Raw genomic sequence first — 27,913 nt, 5'->3', positions numbered from 1 at the left:
TCAGGAATCCTGACCAGGACTATAAGAGGAAAATTTCATTTTTGGGGGGTAAATGTTGTTTGAGTGGTTTGTCAATATGTGCATTAGCTGTAGTTCAAATAAATTAAACAGAAATAAGAAAATGTTATGTTTATTTGTCAAAATGAAAGTTTAAAACAACTTTTTCTTCATACTAGTAAGATCGTAAAAGCCATTTTTTTGAAAACACCGCTGCCAATGAATTTGAAGTTGAACAATAATAATAGGCGTCTTTTTGCATCCTGTTTATTTTTTTAGCAAATTTTCAATGAACTAGCAACAAATGTACAACTATCTAAAAAAAGGTTCTGCAGTTAAAGGCAAAGTAATACTTGCAACCTCTGAAAATAATCTTACAAAAATTCAGCTGATGTTCAAACAATACTGCCTTACAGACAGAATACAGGACAGTCAATGATTCACAGCCAAAATTCCATCACTCAGATCCTCGTCAATATGCTGTTAGCACATTCCAAAGGGATGCAATACACATTACAGGAATGCATAAGAAAGAATGAGAGAGATGTACAGTATGACTAAGGTGCGTCCAGCTGCTCTAAAAGAGTACGTCTCCTCTTCTCTAGCTCTCCTTCACTTAGTTCACTGCCAGATGTATCCCATCCTCCCTAAAGAGACACAAAGAGATCTGATCAGCTGAGTATACATTGTATACATAAGCGGTCCGATATCACTTTAATTCACAGATATGCGGTGGTCATACAGGAAAATAAGGCTGCCGAATGGTGTGATTGACCAATCAGAATATATATCACTCCATACAGTAGTAACAGAGTTTAGTTGTTCTCATAAGCCAATTAACCACATGTAATTATACAAACTTGCCTCCTCTTTTGTGCTCTTTCTTTTGGGAGATTTCTGTTTGGATTCTCCATGCGGCTTCCCTCTGGACTTGTCATTTTCTTTGTCCTTCTCTTTTTCTCGTCCCTTCCGTTCTTTATCTCCATCAGACTCTGGAGAGGCCTGCAGGATGAAAAAAGAGATTCAAAAAGAGCTCAATTCTACTTAAACCTCCTAAAATCACTAAACTGTGAAGAAAATGAACATTTCTTTTGCACTGATTTAGTTCATGGATATTTTTGTGACATTACTATCTCCCCCATATCATCCACATCCCTGCTTAACTTGTGCTGTTAAAATTAAATCTGCATCTATAGGAACATTGCAATAAAGTAGAGGTCTGTGTAAAGCTGCTTGTTCATCCTGCTCCTGCATCCAATTCAACCGATATCTGATTTTCCTTCTGACCAAACAGAACTCAATAAACTTTTTAGATCTAGTTTCAAGAATGTCACATTTTATTTTTTTCATGAGAAACATATGGGTGTATACAACAATTTTATGTCTTATTTTATTTGCTTGAACACAGTATTATTTAAAGTATCTTGCTGTCAACACATTAGGTAAAGTGTTAAATATGTGAAGAAAAAACTGTTGCTGTAAGATGAAATTAAAATGTCAACAATCAATAGACCCCTTCACGGTTCACATCACAGGCGGTTCCCACTGCGCATGTCGGGGTCAGAAAAGTCATTACAGCAGATTGACGCGTATTATTTGGCATCGTCAAAAATGCCTACTGACGTCGTGGGCTTCGCACAAGGTCTTCCGTTAAGTTTTCGCGATTCATGCAGAATCTCAAAAACAAAAAAAATACAACATCTGCGGCTGCAAGCAATTAACGTGCAGACTGAAACAATGCAAATATCAAAGAGGCTTGTGTTTGTAATGCTCACTTCATTTCAGGTAAGTCATCATTTATCAGCCTTGTTAGATTAAATTATAAAGCCTGGATGGTATGAACAGTTTGACCCCATGCTGCGCGCGCACCCGATAGTCATTCAATGTTTACAAACCTTGAAGGGGTCTATTTAAAACATCCATACAAGAATAGGATGTTGCTGACTGACCGCCGATCAATACTGAGCATCTTCTGCTCCAAAATGCAAATGCTGAAGATAAAGGGTTCACTCGTGGCTGGGATGCAAAGCATGTGTTTCCAGCTTGCTCTTTATTATAGTAAATATTTGGGATGTGACGAGATCTCGCGAAATTAATTATGTCACAAGATTTCTTGTGGAGGTGAAATGCTGGCCGTTTCTTAAACAAAAGGCTGCATCCTTTGGAGGTCATATTTGTAGACTGCATACGTCATATAGACCGTCTTATAACAGAATATTAACAATTATAATGTATTATTATACCCTCACTCTGAGTTTACATGATTTTATTTTTCCATGTTTTTGCTTAAGAATAACAGTGGCTATATCATTTCTATTGTAAAGAATTGGACAAATATTAAAGATTTAAATGGAGTTAGGCTAAAAATAAGCATTTTCTCAAAGTGAAAGTAACACAAGCTAGCACCCTCTGCAGTAATTTGTTATAATATTTTTATTACATAGGCTAAGTAAATAAATAAATGGCAGTCTATTGTTACTTCCACCCATTCCTAAATGCCGTTACAGTTTTTAAATCTGTTTGGGTCCTGTGGTTCCCACAGAATTGCAGACCTTAAACTGTAGGCATGAATAGCAAGAGTGCTTGAGCTGAAAAAAACCTTAATATGAGATCCTACTGTACTCACGGATTTGTGTCGTCTTTTCTTTCCCTTCTTCTTGTGCTTCTTAGATTTCTTGTAACTTCTCTCTATAAAGATACATATTTAAAACACATGATCAGTCCTCATTAGGAGCTTCTAAGTGGTGTTAAAAATCATGATGTAATCCATTTTAATGGGTTGTGTAAGACACGAGATACTGATCAAATGATTTAAGAAAGACATTGATGCAAAATGCTTGTTTTGTTAAAATCCCAAGCAAACAAGTATGCAACCCTTGTAAAATAATAATATCAACAATGATATTTATCAGAAACAACACTAACCAGATTCTCCAGAGGACGAGTGCTCAGATGGAGATTTAGATGTTGAACGTTTCTTCTTCTTGGAGTGGTACTCGTCATCCTCAGACTCCGAACCCTTTCAGAGTAATACACAGAAGAGAGAGGTTAGAGGTTTGTGGATGTGTCAAATAAATACAGAGAACATGATGCTGTACTCACCGATCGAGATCTGGAGCGTTTTCTGTGGTGTTTCTTGGATTTCTTTGAGTGTTTTTTAGTTTTAGAGTGATGATGTTGACACTCGTGCTGTGCAAAGAGATAAGACACAATTAACAATCTATAGTTGACAGTCAAGTCGCAAATGACCAATAAACGCTCAGAAACCATGAAGAACACTCTCCAGGAGGAAGACCTATCATCTACAGACATATATTTGCCCCCTTGTCATTTCTTTAGTAGTCCAGAGCTTTGTAAATAACTTCATACCTCTAAAACATGCATGAAGTCTTTAAATATCCTCTTCCTCTCGGACTCCAGCGTGACATCCTCAAACGCAGGCTCCTTCAGGAACCGTTCTCGTACCTGTCACACGCACACAAAAAACTGTGTATTAAATATATTAATAATCAGATCAGGAGTCAGACCAAGTAAAATAATGTCATGTTATTTATAATTGTTGATGTGCCATACTCCTTCCCACGTGGTTTCTGGCTCCAGAGGGGGTGTGGCCTGTTTCAGCATGCTCTTAAACGCCGCCTCTTTCCTCTTCATCTTTCTTGCCTCCTCTTTTTCTCTCTCCCTCTCCCGTGCTTCTGCCTTCTCAAGTAACTATAACACATAAATTAGATTAAAACAAATAAAGCTAATGCTACTTTTTAGGCAGTATCCTAACCATCATTGCACCTTCTTAACTGACTTTTTTGAAACGTTTATATAGCACAAATGGCACAACACAGGAGACCGAAATCAAAAGCCAAACACTATATATCTTAGGTAAAAATCATAACACAAAATAGTGAATTTTTAATAGTGAACAAATGTAATGAACGTAAGACCTCTTAACAGTAAACAAATCTCTTGAATCCAATTTTGCATTTACTTCTAGAATAATGATGCTATTTAATCGGTTATTTATACAAGCCAAGTTACAGAACATAACTATCGTGAAGACAAAGTAAATAAACATTTTGAGGCTGTTAAATGATCCTGCTTACGCTGTTGAATGCCAGTTTGATGTTTCCTGCGTCCAGTGTGGTAGCACGTTTATCAGAGCTGATCACTGAGCCGAAATCTTCAAAGCTTGTGTTGATCTCTACCAAAAAGCCTTTATCCTGTACACAGACACAAACACACTTTCTTCACGAAGAGCCGGAGATCACAGATCTGATCAACACTGATCACAACACTATGATCCACTCACCTTTAGGATGTCTTTAATAATTCTCTTCTCATCATGGTAACGAGCTTTCAGATCCTCCACGTAAAATTTAAATAAGTCCAGAGGGGTGGAACCTAAAAACAAACAACAGTAATCTTAAAAATGCATGGACATTTGTAACACTACTATAATATACTTTCTTCTTCCAGATACACCAGAATATCAACCAACAGCAATATCAAATGCAATATTTCATGCAAGAGTGTTATGGGCCGTTCACACTATGGATGATAAAAATAAATAGTTATTATTTAAAGAAGTAACAGGAGTTCACACCACAACTATAATGATAAAGAAACGTGCATAAATAATTTTTTAAAGAAAGACCCGACCCGAGAAAATTAGACCCGAGGCCGACCCGAACTAGTGGCAATTTTGTTTTATAAAATTTTGCATATGTACCTAAGATTATCTCTTTGTTTTGATTTCTTTTTATTTTTTTAAAAAATAATACAGCTCAAAACAATATATAAAATAAATATCAAGAAAAAAAACAGTTTGGTGTACAAAAAGCGAGAAGGGGAACAGACTGGATCGGCTGCTATAATGGCATTGATGTGTGTGCATTCTGCAGACCCACACGCAGCAGTCAGACAGAAAGAAACTCTGGTGGCCTCGCAACCAATTTGGCGAGCTGCTCCATTTTTTTTACTTATCTGACGATGACACCAAGGTAACTGCTAAGATGTACATTTAAAATTGACTGATATGTCTGTCTCAATGAAAATTAACCTACCGCCAGCCACACAATGTCGCAAGCGCTCTTGGCAAACAGATGAGAAGAGAACATTGACGCACACACGCGAGAGAGTTCGGGTCTTCTCGGGTCCGTTCAGCAAAAACACATTCATTTTAAATTACCCGAGACCCGATTCCACTATTATTGTTCCCGACTTGTGTCCAAGGCACATGTGAAACTTTTAGACCTAAACCCGATCGGGTCATGGGTCGGACCTCGGGTTTTCGGATCTAAGTGGATCCGTGAAGACCTCTAGTGTGGACGCAGTTAACTTTAATATTAACGTTAAATAGCCCTTTATGCTAGATGCTAAAGCTTGATTTACAGTTCTACGTAGGACTAGCCCAAGCTTCTACGCCCTAAATTTTGTTTTTTATTCATACTTCTGCGTCGTTGTTTGCATTGATGTGCCATAACACATACAGATCGCTAGTAAAATTTTTTAGAGGTGCGCGGATTTGTACCCGCAGTCTATTGCGTAGGTTTGCGTCTATGCGTACAACTGACGCAGAAGTATAAATTTGACTTAAGGTGTTTGAAGGATTAAGTACATTGCAATGTAGCTTCTAAAGGCTGCTTCAGACCGATTTAGCAATCGGCAACAAATGCCAACATACTAATTTAACATGAACAAGTTTATCTGTGTTTGCTGACATTCACCAGATCAGTGTGAAAAGCATGAAGGTGTTTGCTACAGCAAAAGGGCCCAATAAATCTTTACAATATTCTATAATCTCCATAGATATGGCTTTGGTCTCCATTTCAGTGCAAATTTATGAGACCGTTTTGAATTATTTTATCATCCATCATGTTCTCTCCTGCAAAAACCACATGATCTGAGAATCATTCATGTAAACACGCGGCAGAGAGAGAGGCTTTGTTCAAATCCTAACCCCTAATACGATCAAATTTTACAGCTAGAATAGTTTCATAATTGTTAATGATATGAGTTTATGGAGTTCACAGACAGTACTAGTCAGATAGAGATATGCTTAGAAATGAGGACAAGGCCCTTTCACATGAATTATTCATTCATTAGCATCATAGAGTGTCTGACCTGGCTGGCCCAACATGTTGTTGAAGCGGATATCAGCGCTGACAGTCGGGTACATCTCCATCCAGGCTGACATGGAGTGCAGCTGCCCGTGATCATGAAGCTCATCCAAAAATTTCTGAACACACACACACAAACAAAATGTCAAATGCAATGGTGCTTCCCACAAAAGCTGTACACTTCATTGTCCCATTTTCTTTTAATAGCATCAGAGGCACAAATCCCAAGCTTTGTGGTGTATGCCTGATAAACTATTAGCTGACATTAAATTAATGTGGCATGAAAAGTAGCATCGTTCTGTATTAATTACAAAGCACAATTAAAAGTCAATACAATCTTATTTAGTTGATTACACGATAACAACAAGCACCGTTTGGACAAATATAAATGATTCAGTTAACCCACACACTGACCTGCGGCAGCCTAAACTTAGTCAAGTATCATCTATTATCACAACCATTAGCTGATATTCCAGCATCAAGTTTCAATTAATCAAGCTAAGAGCTTTTAATATTATGGATTTACATGTGGATAAAACATGGCTAAGTCACGTGTGTGTGTGTGTGGGGGGGGGTCACCTGGAAGGCTTCTCTGTTCTTGCGCTGTCTGCGTCTCTCTCGCAGTAGAGTTTTCTGTTTCTCGTCTTCCTCCTCTTTCTCAAGAGCACGAATGTGTTCCTCAAAACAGATCAGGGCATCCTCCTTATCCATGTCTAACACGCACACAAAGAGAGGAAGATTAAAGCTTTTCCCATATCAAACACACAAAAGCATGATGATCATGGCACTACAGTGTGCTTGTGTTCGTACTCTGTAGCTCCTCATCCTCAGCAAAAGTGGGGTTGTCTAGTAGGTACTGCTGAGCCTCAGACCAGGTGGTTCTGTACGTGACATTGGCCATATTGTCTAATATGTTCTTAAGTGCCTCCCAGTTCCTCTTCCTTAACTGCTTGGCTTGTTCCTGAAACACAAAACATTGAGGTCAGGTGTTGTGACACAGAATTACATATATCTTATGACAACTGTATTTTCTCACCCCATTTACCTTCAGCAATATGCAAAAAAAATGTAATTCACATTACTGAAATGCTGATATTTACAACACATCACGGTAGTCTACAGATCTAATTCAGTATAACTATCTATTAATTAGACACGGCTTATTGCTTTTAATATACATTTTCAACAAGAGCAGTGATGAAAAGTAAGTCAAACCTTCTCTTTCTTGGCCAGATAAAAAAGCACATCCTCATAGATCTCCAGTCTGTCTCTCTCTGGGACACATGACCACACCTCCAGGTCATTAAACATCTGCTCCGCTTTTCTGTAAAAGATACAAATAAACTCAGACATTCAGCTGAAAACACTAAAAAGCCTTTTTGGGGTCTGAAAGCGTAAATGTTTGACTGAAACAATCTCATAAATATCCAAAAAAGTCTGAATCGAAACACGGCTGCAATTCATGAATTGGTTAAAAGGGGGCAGTGATGTTACAGCAGATCGACATAATCCAACTTCATTTATTAAAAAAGACTAATGCATCACTGAGACCTTAAGCAGACTCACGAAAACAACACTGCTACTTAAAACAGATTACTGGTGTGATTTACACCAATAACAAGACCATTTCATTTAATGACATCATCAAAATCTCCCTGCCATAACAACACAAATGTGATTTTAATCATCTAAAAAAGTGGGGCAAATTCAGCTGCTGGGAATAGATTTTTAGTAGTTTTAATAAATATTTTGAAAGAAAGGGTTAGAATCTTAAATATTACTTTCAGAAGCGAATAAGAATAAACCAATTCCTAACATAACCCCCCAGCCCGACATATCCTAACCACCCCCTTAAAACACACAAAAAAATCTTGTGGTTGTTCTAATGATCAAAATATCATGAAAACATCAACGTTCACTCACTTGTATCTGGTGGTTGATGTCATCTTCTCATGGTTCTCAAGAAAGCGCTGGAAGGTCTCTTTAGACTCCTTGTATTTGATTCTGGCTTCTTCTTTCTCCTCTTTCTCTGTCTGGACTTTATAAGCATTAAATGCTTGTTTCTTTTCACTTAGCTTGGGCAGAGCACTGGACACAAACAGAAAACACAGGGGCAGATTTGCGTAATGAAGCACAGCAGGGATGTGTTCAACTTTATTTAACTGCAGGAAAAACACACTATTACATGTCAATAATGTTGTGTAATATACCTGTAACGAGGGTCATTAATGATGAGCTTCATTGCCTGCTCCCACGATGCATTGGAGGAAACCCCCTAGAGTTGAATAAATGGTGACAGAAGTCAAATCAACATTATTCAAGAGCAAAAAATAATCAGACTAGAAAAAAAGTCAATTTTTCCACATTATGGGTGCGCTCATATTATACCCAACAAAACCGAAACGTGCCCTAGTGCAATTGCACCCCCTCCATACTCCCTCAGAAGCACACACACACACACAACTTTTATCGATGTGAGCCGGAGCACGCTTTCATCATTAGGATGCGATTGTTTTAAAAAACAGGAAGTGCTCTTTTAACACTGGAGCCCATTGTAATGTTAAGTTGTTTGGGAGCATTGACACACAGCTGTCTCACATGCTCATATTGCTTGCTTGATCTGTCGCTTGTGCCACTCACTGTGGGTGTGCACACCAGATGCGAGTTCAACGATTTGCGCGAGTAGATTACATACAAAGTCAATGCAAAGACGCGATCAGACACGTCCTCACGTGGGGCGATGCGAATGACGAGATATGGGCGGTGCCTGAAAACACGCGCTATTCGCCTCAAACGCGTCTTCGCCCAAGTTGAAAATATTCAACTCGAGCAAAAAGTTCGCATGACACAAAGTTAAATCCCGCGAGTAATCTAGAGCGAGCAACGCAATGCGATTACACGCTTCGCATTTGGTGTAAACCCACAGACATTCACATAATGTTTTCACGAAAGCAAATAAAGGTTGCGCAATTGACGTCCCTCATTTTAAATGGTGCTCTGGCACAATTTGCGATCACACTGCACATTCCGCGTCTGAAACAAAGTTAACCACACCCGAGTCCACCTCTGCAAATGGTGCGATTAACCAAACTGGGCATGTTACGGAGCGATCAATCTAGTCAAACAAACCAGGCTTTGTGGGTCAAACACACTCGGGTGCAGTTTGGTTTAGATAATGTGAGTGAGCCATTAAAAAGTGCAAAACAGTCCCGATTGCTTCTGTTAGTTATCAACATAATTAAGTCAAAATAATTCTTCATAAGTGATTTTGCCATTATTTAAGTGTGGTTACCCAATTATTATATGAAGGTTTAAATAATGTATGGCAAAACTATTTAATCCTAGCCTGAAGTCAGAATTATCTCTACAGTTGTGCGGGTCAAAGAAAGAGAGATGAAGGATCTTAGTGTCTAACTTTTTTTGACACGGTCATAGCTTATTCTATCAAAGTTGGATCTATCAGAGTATTGTCAAATCTATTTTGCATCTTAATAAAATATTTTTATTTAGAAAACTACACTGCTACAAAAATGGCATCATCTCACTAGTGAGTTTACTATTACTTGCACCATTGTTTCCAGATGGCAAACCCAAAAACCATCAAAATAAACGTGTAACATTAACTACATGTACTTCATGTCGAAGGATAAGCGCACTCAGGTAATTGAATCGCACATTTAAGAAAAAACTTTAATGGGTAACACCACAGATTTGTCAGGAACCAAACTTTTTGCACAATATCAACATTTTATTTAGTCAGAGGGGGATGACAGCAAATGTTCATTTGTTTATTTCTTAACACAATTTCAGCATTTATGGCTATATTCATGTTAATCCACACAACATTTTTACAAGTTAAAGAGATCGTTCTTCCAAAAATTAAAATTAACCCATGATTCACTCACCTTCAAGCCATCCTCGATGTATATGATTATCTTAAATGATTAAACAAAAAAGTCCATCCATCCTCCACAGAAACAATGTTTCCCACAGAATTTTGAGAGACTAATAGTCACGCTAATTAGCATATATGTGATGTCATTGCATCATGTTTTCGTTTGATCTAGTGTTGTCTGTTGGTACCCGAGATCTGCTTCGCTTCCACTCTTTGATCTGTCACATTAAATTGCATTTTAACACAACTGAATGCTATTTCTTCATATTATCTGTTCTGTTGTCAGACATAAAACGAGCAGGCTATAGTAACTAAACACGACCCAGTAACATCTTGGCCAACCAGCTGTTTCTTTATCTGCTTCTAAAATTCTGATTTATAAACGTGACATTGTCTGACAAAATCACCATACATTTACATTGAAGAGCAGATATACGAGATGATTTTGTCTACATTACTTCATTGTCTCAAGCAATATTTACTGTTGTTGCTCTTCTCATCAATGTGTTGTTGTTTTATGAGCGCTTTTAATTTGACATGCTATATATACTACATATTGTGCATAGCACTTTTTACATGCAATGTATATTGCGTATAGAACAGACAATTCAGTGCAAATTCAGAAATATTAGAGAATACATTGTTACGAGAACACCCACGGGACCAAAGGGATAAAGAGAGCTTGCACACAGACTCACACCAAGAGACCAGGGGTGTGTGCGCGCGCGTGTGTGTGTGAAACACTACTGCTAACCTTTGTTAAGTCATAATAAACTCAATCAACCGTCTTCTCTGTCAGCAACATCTGTGACCGTTGACGTATGTGCGAAACACATGTACGCGGAGGAATGCACATTAAATCCTGCCACCTTTTCACGTGTAAGAAAGAGGTGCTATTGAGGGCGGCGCTGCACGCAACATTAGAGAGAGGGAGACAGATGGAGGCGCACGGAGCGCTAGCAACAATAAACTAAGCCGTTTTAAATATTAAAATAAAAATGTAAATGGGAATCATGAAAATTCTGTTTGTGGCAGCTAGTGTTGATTCTGAGGTGGACCGCCACAAATAAATCAATGCATGGGAAACACTGCAGAAGTAATCCACACGGCTCCAGTTGTTTAATAAAATCCTTATGAGGTCAATCCTACGTCATGTGCTGAAAACGCTCTGTCTCGAGAACGTGCAGAATCAGTCGTTACGGGAAGCTAGTTATTTTAGCGTGTAAAGTTTTAAATATTATAGATTACCCCCCAGAAGGCCTTTATTAACCCGCTGGAGCTAGATTATTCTGTAAAGGAACATTTTTGGGATTTAAATCAGAAGCATTATCTACAACCATTTAAAACCCATTAGAAAAAAAAAAATTAACACTGTAAATTGTATAGATGCATGTAGACATCAGTAGAGAGAAAGTACATCTATTATAAGAGTGTCTGTGTGAAGGGCTGTCAGCATTCTGTGAAGCGTGTGATTCCACTCTTGCCTATTTCACTCACTCATGTCTAATCACACACACAGCAATTAAAGAACCACAGCTCTCACAGGAGCACTTTGTGTGCCAAATTAAAACCCTAAATTTAGAAAGAGGCTGCTGGAATATCAACACCCCATCTATCACTGTGAAAGAGAGCAAGTAAGTTATTTACCTTTTCTTTCAGAAGTTCTTTAAAGGCCTGCTTTGCCTCCTCTTTTGTGTTCCACTTGTAAACTTTCTTCACCAGCTCAGGTCTCTCCTCCTTAGATGTGTCATTACTGTGGAAACAGAACATTTACTTATGACTGGGAAATATGGCAAAACCATTATATCTAGATTTTTTTCAGAACATTTGACAAGATTCATGATTTCGATTTTCTCTTTTTTTACTAGTCAACTCAAAACATTAAAATACTGCAGTAACATTCTCTTTCCAATAAATTTTATTTTTTAACCAGATGTTCTTGCATCTTATAAAAATAAAGTTCTAATCCAAGTGCACTAACTGATAGTTATCAACATGGTATAAATATAAAATGAGTTTACTTTTTTAAATATCTATGAAGAAATTAGGCATTGTTTAGAAATACAATGTAGCCTAAATGTGATAACTCGGCCATAAAACCTATTTTTATGGATTTGTCTAATGTTTTTTTGTATTTTATTGTAATTTAAGTACACAAGCATAATCTCACATCCCATGTTAAACAAAACAACTCAACTATTATTTCTCTTTTAACTTTTTCCCCAACATTGACGAGTTATCTCATCAATAAAGAGAAAACATTTCCCTGCCAATGACGCTTTCCTGATGAGTTTTTAATGGTAATCTGTAATTCCACTATTATCCAATTCTACCCAATTTATAAAAAAACTTAAGAGTATATTCATGTCAGCTTCTGTGCAGTGAGGCATGAGAGATACTGTTCATTTTATTTAGACAGACAGACAGTCAAGGGACTTTTAGAAGAGGGCATGTGAGGGTTTGTAAAGTATATTGTTTTTTTGAACAGCAGTGTTGTACATGTTCCATTACTGGGTAGTGTCTCTACGCTGGGCGTTTCCTCAGTGGAGTTCACAGGGACATCATTGCTAACCTCAGCAGCCTGCACAGGCACGAGAGCTGGCTGCTCCTCTGTGGTGACCGTCGCCATGACAGTCTCTGTCTCAGCAACCGCAGCCATGGCAACAGAAGACTCGATCGGAGTTGTAAGAGCAGGGGTGGTGGTCCCAGGAGCCACGATGTCAGCCGTCCTTTAAAACATACATGCATATATGAGAATAATTATGACTGCATTTTTTTTTTAAAGCTGTAGTGGAAATGTGTTGCATGTAAAACTCATATACGAGAAAAGGCAAACGTTATGTCTGATGTGAAATTATTTTGGCATAAAAAATAAAGCATTTTAGGGAGGGGAGATGTGTGATATTGATTGGTAGAGTTATTTCAAAAATACTGCATGTTCTTGTGGCTTTAACTCTTTGTTGGCCCTACTGTCACCTCTTTCATTCCAAGTCTTCAGAAGTCTTGAATCTACTGCAATCGTATTACAATGAACAGCATACCCATAGTGAATAACAGATCTGGGATGATCTTTTAGACTGCATGTCCATCAAAGCTATTCTCAGCGGTTCAAAACACCAGGTCCTTTTGAAAGGCTCAGTATTTTTTAGCTTAGATGCTTTGGTTGGTATGATACATTAAGACATTGCACAAAGTGACACTAAAGGGGGTCGCACACCGGACGCCCAGCTCAGCTCCGTGCTGGGTCGAGTCGCGTCTAGGACAATTCAGAGGCATCGAAGAACCGGAAGTGCACATTAAATAGCGCGAGCTTAATCAGATAGCGTCTACTTCAAAATGCAAAATATACGTTAGCAGTCAATGTTAATCGTTAATGATTTGGGACAAATATGATGTTATTTAATGTTAAACTATGTGAGTGGCGCGACAGGGATTTGAACAACTTCCTGTGTCCAAGCTGGGCGCCGTGGACAGGTGCCACCTGGTGGCGTCGGTGTGCGTATGCTCATAAAAAACAATGCGTTTGATTTTTTTAGAACGGCGCGGCGCTGTGGGGCGCTGAGCTGCGCGTCCGGTGTGCGACCCCCTTGACAAGCACAGCTTTTTACCCAAAATGCAACAGTTATTAACTCTGTGACCAGAAAAAAATGGCAAGTGGCCAGTGTGAACAATCTCTCAGGACCTAATCACACTGCTCCATGGCAAACAAAAAAACTGAAAAAGTGAAAAAATGCTTTGGTGGACAAATAGCCTAAGGCAAAAACAGACAAACCACAACAGCTGACATACCTTCCGGTAAAAAACATTTTTGGACCATAAACATTCGATTTTCAGTATGGGAAAACTGAAATGAAATGCCCCGTCTACAATTTTATACCGCAAACTGCATATTACAAGGTTAATGCAGTTAAAGCAAGTTTGGTTCATTAGGAATTTATTTCGTATTTTTGATTTGACTATTTTATGTTAGGTTTTGTGCAAAATTGAGCTAACACAACCTCATTTGAGCAAAGAGATTTTCAATAAAAAATTGAATTTTATAATCATTTTGAAAAAAAAATCTCAATAGATGACCTGTTACCATTGTAATAAACTTGATCTTAATAAAAATCTGGTTAAGATCTTAGAAAAGATGACACTCACCCATTCTCCTCTGCTTTGATCATGGCTAAAAAAAATAAATGTAAGAATTTAAGAGTTTACAACATAATGGTGAAAATGTAATAGATTTGACAAGTGCCGAGTCTGTGTACAGACCTTCTAGATCCTCCAGTTCTTTGGGTTTGGTCCAGCGGGACTCTTTGGTCTGTGAGTTGTAGTAGTAGGGCTTTCCCGTATCCGACTTATACTCCTTCCAAGGGCACTTGGACAACATTTGCTGCCAAAAAAACAAATCTCTCTTAAAGTTAGCTTGAAACAATTGAAAAAGGTTAGTATACACAATGTCAGTATTTGTATATACTTTTCTCACCTTTTAAACAAATAAAAACATTACAGTGAATATTTAACTGCAATACGCAAATAGAAAGTACCATTAAACAATAAATAAAGCGAATTTATTATGAAATCTAAAATGGAAACCAAACAAAAAAGACATGTCCATACAAAACAGCAGTTATACTAACCATCTAATCTTAAAATTTAATATATATATATATATATATAAAAAAAATAAACAGAAAAACTCAAGTAAACTTTTCAAATCTTGGTGGCTAAAATGTTGTTTTTAGCCTAGATGTTAATTTTAGCCTATTAGAATACAGTAACAAAAGAGCAGGTTTCTGTGTTTAAAAATATGACCTCCTGACTGAATTGGCAATGAACAGTAATTGGTGTAATAATACAAGCGCGTGTGAGCAAATTGGCTTTGTTGATATCTCTGTACCTCTGCAGGTGATTTGAGCTCATCAGGTTTCTCCCAGGTGGATTGTTTGGTTTCTGTGTTGTAGTAATATGTTTTTCCATCCAGTGATTTGTGCTCAGTCCACACTGACTTCTGAAAGACACATTTTTAACACTTCACTAATCAGATCATCAATATCATCAATCACATCCTGCAATCGATAGTTAAGTTGTATGGATTAAGTAATAAAAACCTTTTCTCTATTACTATATGCATAACACTCAAAAAGATAAGTATTCATTACTTGTATCCCTGCTCTGAGATGGAATATCTGAGTTTCAAGACATGTAACATTTTTTACTTGTGTTGAAGTGGCATCATTGAATTTATATCTAGCATAATGCATTTGTAGATGACACTTACATAAAAGTGATATTATGAAGTGTCTAGATCATTTTTGGAGCACATTCTCAGTGGTTTGTGGTAATATTAGACTGATAAACTCTATTTAGTTTTACCTTTTTCGGCTGTTCATCCGGTGAAGACTCAGTTGATGTGGTGCTCTGAAAGAAAACAAATAATATTATTCAAAAGATAAAGAATTAAATCTTTTTATATAGCTTATAGTTTAATGAAAGAGAGCATCAATTAAATTCATTAAATTATTAAGCAGTAATAATGATAATAACAGTCATTTGCTCTTACCGTAGTTCCAGGAGCAGCTGGAGCTAAAACAGAACAAAACACTGATCATATTGAGAAATAATAAACCACAGAAATCATCTAAATCTGACTCTGCATCATCAATCTCTCACCTGCAGGCTCCACTGGGCTCACACCAGGCTGAAACAGACAGAAAGAGGTTTTCATATAAAAAAGACATCAAGATCTTTAAAAGCATGAATAATAATTTATGCGTTACATCTCTTGGACAACTACAAACTTCAAGTTGAGACCATCTGTCATTTATTGGGATTAAATTAGTTCACGCGTAGATCTAAAGATATCAGAGTTAACTTCATTAGCAGCATCCTGTCCCCAAATTACAGGAAGAAATGGCATCCTGACAGACATAGGAGGGGGACTGATTGACAGCTCTTGCAGCGTCACCTGCTTTTTGCATCTGACAATTTCATCTACAGTTCAAAGCCTAAAACTAATTACTACTGATGCTATCAATATTTAATATGCTTAACAAACAACAGACTGCTTAATGCTTAACATAGTGAATTAAATGAAAGCAGATCCCTTTGAGTACTGATTGAGGAGGTGCGTGTCTATAATAAGTGCACATTATACTGTTGTTTGTTCCTATATTTAAAAAATAAGTGTAATGCCACATTGTGTCATCCATATTTAACGATGATGATGATGATGTGTGTTAAATGAGTTCAGCCAATGAGTCTTTCACGTAAATAATCAGATGCAGATATACAAAACAACAGACAGGGGTACATTAAAAAATAATTGACACTAAAGTTCTGACTGCTATAAAAGCGCAATAATCTTATTCCCAATCCTCATGCGATATTCAAAAATAACCAAGGTTGATCTCCTCAGTTGCTTCATCCATGTGTCTATGATAGCATCAATGTTAATTTTGTTGACAAATAATTTTCGTCAAAGTTTTTGTTAGCGACGTGTTTTCACTGACGAAAACCAGAAGATAACTAAATAAAACTTAATCCTTGATGATAACAACTATGACGAAAATCTATTGGTGAGACGAAAGTGTCAGTGAGTGTCGCACACATAAAACTGAGGGACTTCATGTGGCTCTATGCAGGGCGATTGTATGAAATGTTTTAGAGCGAATCTAAAAGATATGGAGACGTGTAGTCTCACTACAGTAGTTTGATGTCAAACGCTGAACGGCTTGCGTAACACAAAATATAACAGATGCAGAGGAGACGATCTACTCGGCGGGACATCAGCTTGCTGCGCATGTACAGAACTGTACAGAAAAGCTCATGTTTGGTCTAAGGGATGAGATGAAGAGCAGACATATGGATGCATATAACACTTGATGTTGCCAAGGGACCCATTGTTAAAAATGTGATGCTACAATCAAAACAAACGTGAAACCCGATTGCAGAAGAGCCATCCCTCAACTCATTTTGAAAGGCAAGCACAAATGTTTTATATATGCTGATGCTATTAGCTTGTACAGCTGGTACATAACTTGATACTGAACTATATTAGCCAAAATAAACCAGTGATGTCCTGTACTTATGGCCTGAGCAAGATTCATTGACATAAAGATAATAAGTGTACAATTTCTCAGTCTTCACATTGAATCCAGTATGCTATGTACCATAATGAGGGATGCATGACTGAAGAAATGTAGTGCACTTAATGTGAGATAGCATTCAAGTGCGAGCCTTGAAGGATCATTGGTTGAATGTATTGAACAAACACACCCTTCACTGAACGAGTCAATGGAGTCAGAGCGAAAGCTTTGATGATTTGAATAAACTAATGCAAGTGTCCCCTGTCTGTGTGTTAAAACAATGTCTGGTAAATTCAGGTATTGAGAGGAATGTGTCACAATCAACATGAAAACAACCCACTGGACTCTAATGACTTTTGTAATATTCTTATATATCCTGAAAAATAAAAACAAGTCAAACAGTCACAAACGTAATTACACCGCAAAAATCAAATCACTATAAGTTTTTTGCTTTACTTTAACTTAAATTACATAAAATAATTTCAAAGTCATGCAAATTTTATACTAGTTTTGAAGGGGCCATGGCACAAGACTATTTTAAGATGTCAAATAAATCTTCGGTGTCCCCAGAGAACATATGTGAAGTTTTAGCTCAAAATACCATATAAATAATGTATTATAGCATGTTAAAATTAGGGATGCACCGAATCCAGGATTCGGATTCGGCCGAATACTGGGCTTTTTGACGGGGTTCGGGTTCGGCCGAATCCTAGATTTTTTTTCCACCGAACCGAACCGAACCCTAGGCTTGCGCTACGCTGGTCGACGTCACGCGGCCGTTGATTACAGACATCGGGTGCTGACGTGGAGATGAGCTTTTTCTTTCAGTGAGCCTTAGGAGCTGGACACACCAAAACTTTTAAACACGGCTGAAAACGCCTTGAGGACGCCAAATGCCAGCTGTTTTTCAGCCGAGCGCTTTATAGCTGTGACGCTTCAGCTGTGAGCCGGTTGGTTGCTGTGGTAATGTCCCGCCCCTCCACCATTGTAATTTGACGGCCGTGTGAAAACTGACATTGAAGAGCGGAGCTGCTTGCTTATTGGAAAAACGAGCGTGTCGCAACGCATCGCTTTCATTATGCATAGGCTTATGGTTATTGTCAAAATAGTTTTTCCAACTTGTCATCCTGGCATAATGTACAGTTAAAATTAAATAAAATGAAAAAATGCATTGCTGTGGACGTTGTTTACTTCATTAATGTGTTTTACTGTGTTAATGGAATAAAGATGCGAGTAGGATTCGGTTCGGTTTCGGCCGAATCTTAAACGGTGGATTCGGCCGAACCTAAAAAATCTGGATTCGGTGCATCCCTAGTTAAAATTGCCACTTTGTAGGTGTGTGCAAAAATGTGCCGTTTTGGGTGTGTCCTTTAAAATGCAAATGAGCGGTTTGTGGCAATTGAAACTCAATTGTGCTGTGAATTATTTTCTCTCTGTCTTTTCTCTCCGTGCTGTGATTGGATAGTGCAGATTAAGGGGTGGTATTATTATAATAAGAGCTTCTTATGACATCATAAGGAGAGCCAAATTTCAACAACCTATTTTCTCATGAGCTTGTAGAGAATGGTTTACCAAGTTAATGGGTTGATCTTTTTCACATTTTCTAGGTTGATAGAAGCACTGGGGACCCAATCATAGCACTTAAACTTGGAAAAAGTCAGATTTTCATGCCATGGCCCCTTTAAATAAAATAATTAACTTTGATTTGAGTTTCTATCATTACTAGAGAGTAGCTGCTGTAACTTATAAGACATATGTACTGCCGATCTGACACCTAACGCTTTATGTTTGATTAAGAATTTGCTGCACACCCGACTGCTGTTTTAAGTAACATTACATGAATAAGTGAATAATGATTGGTCATTTTACATTTAAGTGTCTCTTCATTAGAACTAACAGATTAAAGGAACAAAGATTTATTACAACCCCGTCAAATATTGACCAACATATTGACCGCTGCAATATATTGGCATATCACTCCTTAGCTTTAATAAAGCATTCTGTGTTAAGCCACCTTTTTGGCTACTATAGCTCACGTCATATGGATAAGTGTTATTATAAAATTAGCGACGAGTCTAAATTGGTACATTTCCCACTATGCAGTGTGTTTATTACACTTCTTCTAAAAGCATCTATATTTTTAACAAGTGCAGCAGGAACAGAGAGTGATGTACAGGTTAGTTTACCGGTCCTGTAGGTTGTACTGATGCGGCTGGCATACGGGGGGGCAACATCATCCCTGGCATCATTGGTGGCATCATGGAAGGTATCTAAGAAAAGGAGGAGAGGAGGAGAAGGGGAGAGATAATGTATTTATACACGCAGTGAGCTGAGGGGTGTGAAGGCAGTTTGTGCTCTGCACAGTTCCTCATTACAGTCTGATCCTCACAATTACAGTCCAACAGCTCCATAGGCATCAGAACTAAAAGGACACCAGTAACACAACAAAATCAATGTTCAAAAGACTATAGTTCTGTTCAGCAAAATGCTATGCTTTTGGGGATCACAAAACTCACGGTTTGGATCGCATTACAGTTTTTGAGGCACGGATCGGATCATTTTTCGGATCAGCAAAAAAGAGATGGGAAAAATTTAATAAGAACAAATAAAGAAAAATTACAAATATTTATAAAAAGAAAGTTGCACATTATGTAAGATCTAAAATTAGCATTAGTTACAGAAATAGAATAAAATGAACAATAACACTGTCTGTATTTTATAAATTAAAGAGCACCTATTTCATTGCTAAAATACAATGCTATTTTGTGTATTTGGAATAAAACAATGTGTTTGCATGGTTAATGGTTCAAAAAACATTATTTTCCACACACTGTGCATTTTGTGATTTCCCTTTCTTCCTGAAACGCATGGATTTTGTACAAAACTTAACCAGCTAATCTGTACTTTGTGATTGATCTGTATACCTCAGCCGAAAATGTGACGCTCCTAACCATATTTGAAAGATTCGGTTGCTGACAGGAGTTAACTTACAGGCTGTGAGTCCAAGTGGAGGAATTATGATAATGTCGGTCTTCTCTCCACACCAATCCCAGAAAGTAAACTATTGCCTACAATCTGTGTGTTTGTTGTAGTCCAAGAAAAGAGATTTATGTTGGAGACGATAACTTGCGTCGTTTACTTTGGGGTTTGTACCTTTTGCATATCGTTAACATGTACTATACACAGTGCAGAATTATTAGGCAAGTTATATTTTTGAGGACTACTTTTGTTATTGTACAACAACAGTGCTCTTGGTCAATTCAAAATGTTAACAAACCCTCAAACCTGAACATTTAACAGTGTTTCCTCTAGGATTTTTTCCAGCTGTGGCGGCAGGGGGCGCCCATGATGATTATAAATGTACATTATTTTTTAAATGTAGAATATAGGCTACAGTAAACTAACATGTATTTTTTATAATTTTCATGCTGTCATTTACTTTTCCATATATTTATAGCATATTGCTTTTCTATGTTTGATCTAAACTGTATTTTCTTAAAAAACGTTACATAGCTACGTACGTAGTTAGGATATTTCATTGTAGTTTTAAAGGCGGAGTGCACAATGTTTGAAAGCCAATGTTGATATTTGAAATCACCTAAACAAACACGCCCCTATCCCAATAGAATCTGGACCTTCTTTTAAAAGACCCGCCCCACACATACGCAACCCGGCAAGGATGTCGGTTAGTAGACATGCTCCTTACTGCTGATTGGCTATAAGTGTGTTTTGGAAGTCGGCCCGTCTCCTTTTCCAAAGCGTTTTTCAAACATTGTGCACTCCGCCTTTAATGTAGTGTGCATTGCAAGGGTGTCCTCGTGTTTAGCGTTACACTTCCCTGTTGCAAAGTCATGCACAGTCCTGTTTGATAATCCGCACCACTGTGATTGACCGAACACCCGACCAGTTATCTGACATCAGCAGTGATTTTACTCCACACCCGACCCGTTTGACATAAAGACTCCGACCCGGTCACACCGCAAATCACGCAGTTAAATAGAAACCTTTAACGGTCTTCAGACAGATCTTAAACACAAATAAGCACAGGACCATTTAAAAACTAGTCGAATTTCGGTCTTGGATGTTAGACCCGCATTTTACTCTTGTCTATTGAGTCCCAAACTGCATCTACAAGGCAAATGACACGTGAATAGCCTATTATTACACCCGTTACATCCAATATTATGCGGTTCACCCGCAGGTACCCCGACCGTGCTGTTTCGTCTGAAAACAGATAAAACAGTTTCACAGTCTGCCTCAAGTTTTATTACCAACGTTCTTCTCTTCCCACGGGAATAATGTAAGTTTCCTTACAAACAGATTCGACTATTAATGTCTTGCAGTCGCATATGAGTAGTATTCAGTATTTAGCTTTTTGTTTTTGGACAAATTATTTAATGTGAAACTTAATGTAAGTGTCGAAGAACGAAAGATTGACAGCTGAGCGGTCAGCAGTGCGCTGCGTTTATAGCCATTCTGAATAACTAATGGCCCGTTAAGTTGATTATATGAGTACAGTGATTCCAAATGAATGTCAGAAAAACTCGTAATATGTTAAATCGAAAGTTTAATCATGTCTTTTCTCGCAGCCCTGCGCTGCGCCGGTGTATATGCGCCGGTGAACAGCATACGCGTGATGACCTTGCATCTTAAATTACCCTAAATTTATAGTCATAAAGATAAAAGTAAAACGACATTCGAAACTTCAAATGGTGTATTTTTATTTGGGTAAACTCACAATAAGGAGAAAACCTTGTGCTTATTTAAAATCATTAAAAACATGACGTGCCTTCTGCTGCTTTGGTTTTAGAGCACGTCACAAAAAAAGAACAGAAACTCAAATACTTTTTTATTCCCTTTGTCAATCTAATAATTATTTAAGTGTAACATATTTCGTGTAGGCTTATTTATTTTTTATTATTTCTCAAAACAGAGATGTAGCCTAATCATCATCTGTTGATTTAAATCTATTTGTGCATGAAACTAAACCCATGGAGGAAATTATGATATTTTAGGAGATTTATTTATAAATGAGTGAACAATGCGAATCCAGAAAGGAATTTATTTCTAGACAGCCAGTCTGGCAGGGCGGACATTTTGGTAGCTTTGTTTTGCGAGCTGCCGCCGTGGGTTTTGTCTAGAAGGGATACAGCAAATGCCGAAAAGTTAAGGATTAGATTAGGAGGTAGGATTATTAGAATGAAAACAGCGGCTCTGGCTAAATGAGATACAAATACATCCTACAATCATGTGAAATTTTGTGTTTAGAGTTGGGTTTGGTTGAAGGATTAGGATAAAACAGTGCTCATCCGGCGAGATTTCGTTTGCTGTATCCCTTCTATCCACAACCGCAGGCGTGGCGGGGATGCTTTAGGCGTGGCAGGCCGCCACAGTAGAATGTATATAGCGGAAACACTGTTTAAATAGTAAAAGTGAAGTAATGGCTTTCTTAAGAGAATATTTATATGTACACCGTTAATTAGGCAAATATTAGTGTGCAGTAGGGCTGCACAATTAATTGCATGCGATTGTCACGCACATCACATCAGTAAAGCCAGTTCCTTAATTAGTAGTAAATCGCCATCAGCTGCTTTCAGAAGGTGCGACATTTACTACACAGAGCCGTAGTTCACTGACAAGAGGGGAAATATCACAACTAGCTCATCTTTAATAATACCTGTCTGTGCCTGCCTGCATGCAGAGTAGAAAACACTTTCTTCAAGCAGTGGTAAAGGAAAAAATCTGCATCTTTCAAGAAGACTGATTTTTATGCAAGACAACGCTCCATCACATACATCAAAGTACTCCACTGCATGGCTGGCCAGTAAAGGCCTTGAAGATGAAAAACTAATGACATGGCCTTCTTCACCTGAGATGGGAAAATCTTTGTCTTTTATTTTGTTGCATAATAATTTTGCACACTAATAGTTGCCTAATAACGGTGTACATTCTCTTAGAAGAGCCAAAACTTCACTTTTACTACTTAAATGTTCAGGTTTGTGGGTTTGTTAACATTTTGAATTGACCAAGAGCACTGTAGTTGTACAACAACAAAAGTAATCCTCGAAAATACAACTTGGCTAATAATTGTGCATACAGTGTAAACACCTACATACCAAAGGAAATGTAAATTCGTGAATCAGATAATTGGTGTTCTTTAAATATAATAATTAACTTTCCCTATTTAAATAAGTGTATTACCGTATTTTCCAGACTATAAGCCGCATCATTAAAAAATGGGTCATTAACTCTTTCCCCGCCAGCATTTTTCATGATTTTCAGAAAAGTTTAATGCCTTCCAGAAAATGCCTCCCCCTAAATATACAAACACACAATACATGAAATAAAAGAACAGACCCTCTGCTTTCAAACAAAAAATCAGTTTTATCCTACCTTCATGTGTTCTGTTTTATCACCTCTCAAATATGTGTAGATTTCATCAAAAACACACAATTTTGAGCAAAAAGCTGAGATAATTCCATTTTTGTGAAGGACTTTTGATAGAGATCAGATGCAGAGCGATCTTTAAAACATACATGGACATACAGCTGTTTGCCCTAAGTTGTGGAAGAGCGGTATTGCAGATTGACGAGTTAAGACGAAATAACATACAGAAGTCGCAGTGGACTATACGTCGCGTTTATTTAGAAAATTATTTAACAAAATCCAAGCCGAAGAACAGACACTTGCGGCTGTAGACGGTAATGTTGTCTCTTGCCTCAAATGTCAAAATTAATTCATACTGACTTACAAGGCGCACCTGACAATAAGACGCAGCACCAGCCAAGTTATGATAAAAAACCCGGCTTATAGATTGAAAAATACGGAAATCCGCAAATCGCATGTGAAACAAACCGTGAGGATCAACTGCGATCCGGTACACCACTAACTGCTTTTATCAACTTAGTAAATACTAGGGATGGGCATAATTAATCGACGATCGATAATTGATTGTTAAGAATTTCGTAATTTGTTATCAATTAATCAAATGCATTTTTTTATTTTACTCCTGTTTCACAAATACTCCGTATGCAGTGCGTTTGCGTATGTGTGCGGCGAATCCGTCAAGCATATGAAACGTTCATGTGATTGACACTTTCTGTGAACACTTTTCTGCATAAACAATAGAACAAAGCATCATTTTTTTTACAAAACAATGTATTTTAGATATTATTTGACAGACTAGTAAGTGTGGATTAAGGGTGTTAAAAATCTCTAGCCTGGTGGTCAGGATTTGAATGGATCAAATCAGCAGTTTTGCAATGCTTTATTTATCTCCACATATATCATAAATAAAAATAAGCAGAGTAACTTTGCAAGTCTACCCTTCCACATTATATATTTCCTACTATGTATGTATATGATTTCCAAATAATAAACGAGAGTATTCAACGACAAAAAGCGTCTCATATGGAAATAAATCCTCACAATATTATTATTTCTCAAAACTTTGACAAAAATAAGCAACTGTATTCCTACAGTTATTCAAAGATGCACACATTATTCCGCATATAATTTGGATATTATACAAAAGTATTCATATAACGGCAGGTTTCATATGTCAAATAAATATCATCACATTAACATAACAGCATAATGAAATGAATAAACAGACAATGAAACAGGATTGAAATATAAATTGTATTATTATTACCGGAAAAAAAGCAATATTGCTAAAATAATCTCTGAGGTAAACGCGTCAAAAACGCTGTTACCCGCACAATAAGTCTAAATGAGCAATAAAAGTGAAAAAAAGCATTATTAGGCCATGTCTCAAAACTTTATATGACAAAAATATATTTAAAATTACAGTTATTCAAAGATGCACACATTATTCCATATTACTCCCGTTTATGAGCACGTTTGTCTCTGGCCTTGCTCTGTTATGTAATATATTGACAGGTGCGCATCTCCGTCTTTCAAACATATATCATTTTGTAATTACTACCTTAGGAAAATTAGCCATGATTTTATCATTGTGAAAATGTTTTTTTTTTTTTTTTGCAGATTAAAAACGATTTGTATTTCCGCAATTTTACTACAAATACCATGGTTATGGTATATTGTGGAGTTGGAGACCATAGTAAATGTCTACTGTTGTTTTACAACAAATAAAAACTAAAAGACTATGTTAGTATAATTAAACAATGGTAAATGGGGCTCACAAAACGCACGCTGTTTCACACATACTCTGTATGCGGAATAAGTTAGCGTTGAGGTACCTGTGCATCCCGGTCAGTCTCCTCGGAGCGGCTGTTTTCGGCGGCGGCTGGACTGACGGTCACCATGGGTTGCGGTCGCGTCTGACCCCAAAACATGCTTTTATTTCTCAAAAAAAAATCAGTAGATTGGTGCAGAAGTTTTATGCGAGTTACTAAAGTTAGTTATTTTTCACGAGGCTTTAAGTAGCCTAATTTGTTATAGCCTATGTTAGGAAGGCTAATATCTTGCACTTCTTCTGGCTTGAATAATTTTGAGTTACATTTTGACAAACCCTTTCAGATCTAAGTATTATGTTTTTTGTTTAATTTAATGTTAAACATGAATCTGTTTTTTTATTTTGGAACTAATAATGAGGTCTCTGTTTTAGAACGCTGGCTCGCAGCTGCAGGTTCCGCTGCTTTAGAGCACCGCACATGCACGCACATATATGTTTGAAACATAGTTTAACTGTCTGCCACAAGCTGATCTTGTAATAAAGGTCTCATCGAGGAAAAACACGCTGTATATTTGTATTCATTGCATTTTTTAAGTATAAAAGTTAAATAACAAATTTTATTATAAAAATATTAATGATTAATCGATAGTCGATCGTTAATTCTCCCGACGATCGACAAAGAAAACTTAATCGAATGCCCATCCCTAGTAAATACAAGGTGAATAAAGAAAATCTAATTTCAGCCCCAATATAGATGAATTTACTGTCCAAATATTTTATATGCAGTATTAAAATTTTGTGGGAGATTTCTTGGTAAAATTCATCTTTTAACATAGGATGACAAAATTGAGGGATGATTATAGGCATAAACAGAAAATGAATGAAGTGATTGAAACTGACATTGCTAAATAAAATATGGAATCCATTTGTTTCAAAAACTCTGTCTATAAGAAATCTGTTTTCAATAATCTGTGCTTCCTATTAGCTTTAAATCGTATCTGTCCCATTGGCGGGGCACCCATTGGGGGCATCATAGGGGGCATTATTCCTGGAGGCATAGGGGTCATGCTGGGTGGCCTCTGGCCCATGGGCGGCATTCCCATCGGAGGGAAGTGCGGTGGGATTCCTGGTGGTCCCATCTTTGGAAAACACAAACATATTCCAGACATGAGTAATGTGGAAAAAATCAAGAAGCAACAAAGAGAGAGATGGCTTTACAGCAATGGCTTTCCAACACTAACTTACAAAGGGTGGTGGTATTCCTGAAGGTGGAACACCAGGAAAAGGTGGTGCTTGACTGGGGCCACTACTAGCATCAGTCGAGGACTGTCATGAACAAGAGAGTCCATTACAGTAACTAAAGGTCTGATAAAGAGATTCTGCACATCACTGATCAAAAGTGTGATGATCTTTTATTAATTTGTTTTAAATATTCAAGTAGTAGCTGCCAGTGAAACCAACTTTATTACATGTGAATGTATAATACTGCCAGACACATAATACAATGATAAAACCAATAATAAAGTCAGCCTACAGATGCATTAACATATTAAAGTACTTACACAGACACTCATGATAGATTTTTTTTAAGAGATTATGCTTGTTTCTGTGTCACAAGGGTTTTAGTCATATATATATATTTTTTAGGTAGGGGTTAATAAAAGCTACCAACATTTGACATGGGGTATGCATGCAAATGTGTTATTAACACATATAAGATATCAACAACGTTTTGTCAAACTCATTAAAACTGAATGATTATGTTGTGCGAACAGATTTTTGATAACTTTTTTTGAATATTTATTATAAATCTTTAAAACATTTGTTTGAAATATATCATCTGCCAATATTTTGCAATAATAAGCAACAAGGTGAAAAGCTGTTTTTTAAAAACCTTCTCAGTTTTTTAGCACGTTTTATCCCTGTAACGTTACTCAAGAACCATTAATAAGCAAGTCTGAAGTTTTAATTGTTTAGTGGCGTTATGTAGCTAACGTATTTAAACAGCCAAGAGTTGAATGAATGAAACTGATCTGTCATTCTCTAGGATCTCTTATGATCTGTGATCGTTCAGTTGAGGAACGAAACAACTAACACAGCAGTTTTTAATAATATTTGACAATATTTTATTTAGTAAGAACTTCCCACTGATAACTTATTCGATGGACCATAAAACTCAATCCTTTGACTTGATTACCTTTCATACCAAGACAAACTAAAATCGGTTAAATACAGAAGTGTGGTACAACACATTTAGACCTCCCTTAAACTAAACAGAAGATACAGAGTAAAATAAACTCCCATTCAAACGCGCATTAGCAATAGCATTAGCATTAGCATCACATTAGCTCATGTGCTAATCAGGTATCATTTAATCCATAATACATTCACTGCTTCGCTTAAGGTGCCTTTAACCCGATCAACAACATCAATCGTAGATGATATGTTTACTCTGTAGACGTTAGACTGTGCAAGTAATGTAAACATGCGAATAACCAGAGTGATTTGTTAGACTCACCATGATGAGTGAACATGCAGCGGCCCTGCCTGAGACAAAAACCTGCAATCTGATTGGCTACTGCGCGCCGGGTTCAAACTACAGCAAGTGTATTTTAGTGCAACAACGCTGCGCAACAGATACGCAGTTTAGGGGGAAAGCCATGGTGTTGCGCAAAAA

The 27,913-nt window shown here is 37.3% G+C and overlaps 1 protein-coding gene across 2 annotated transcripts; it reads right to left on the bottom strand.

Moving 5' to 3' along the window:
• Positions 1 to 114: 114 nt before the first annotated feature.
• prpf40a (PRP40 pre-mRNA processing factor 40 homolog A) lies at positions 115 to 27,913 on the bottom strand. 2 transcript variants are annotated; one of them, XM_073854833.1, is made up of 27 exons: positions 27,755 to 27,827; positions 26,482 to 26,562; positions 26,237 to 26,375; positions 19,265 to 19,350; positions 15,664 to 15,691; positions 15,554 to 15,576; positions 15,367 to 15,411; positions 14,891 to 15,001; positions 14,263 to 14,383; positions 14,149 to 14,173; positions 12,519 to 12,734; positions 11,653 to 11,761; positions 8,321 to 8,385; positions 8,034 to 8,198; positions 7,326 to 7,434; positions 6,921 to 7,071; positions 6,690 to 6,823; positions 6,115 to 6,229; positions 4,301 to 4,392; positions 4,095 to 4,211; positions 3,571 to 3,708; positions 3,367 to 3,462; positions 3,100 to 3,186; positions 2,923 to 3,016; positions 2,624 to 2,685; positions 858 to 999; positions 115 to 640 (listed from the first exon to the last, which is right to left on the bottom strand). In XM_073854833.1, exons 1-27 carry the CDS (start codon positions 27,755 to 27,757, stop codon positions 555 to 557), a joined length of 2,640 nt encoding a protein of 879 aa, XP_073710934.1. In that variant the 5' UTR covers positions 27,758 to 27,827; the 3' UTR covers positions 115 to 554. The 2 variants fall into 2 exon arrangements, with proteins under 2 accessions (XP_073710934.1, XP_073710935.1); XM_073854834.1 differs by lacking the exon at positions 26,482 to 26,562 and having other exon boundaries at positions 27,755 to 27,913.

The sequence above is a fragment of the Misgurnus anguillicaudatus genome, chromosome 17, assembly GCF_027580225.2.
Source record: "Misgurnus anguillicaudatus chromosome 17, ASM2758022v2, whole genome shotgun sequence".
Classification (NCBI taxonomy): Eukaryota; Metazoa; Chordata; class Actinopteri; order Cypriniformes; family Cobitidae; genus Misgurnus; species Misgurnus anguillicaudatus.
This window is presented reverse-complemented; position numbering and strand designations above follow the sequence as displayed.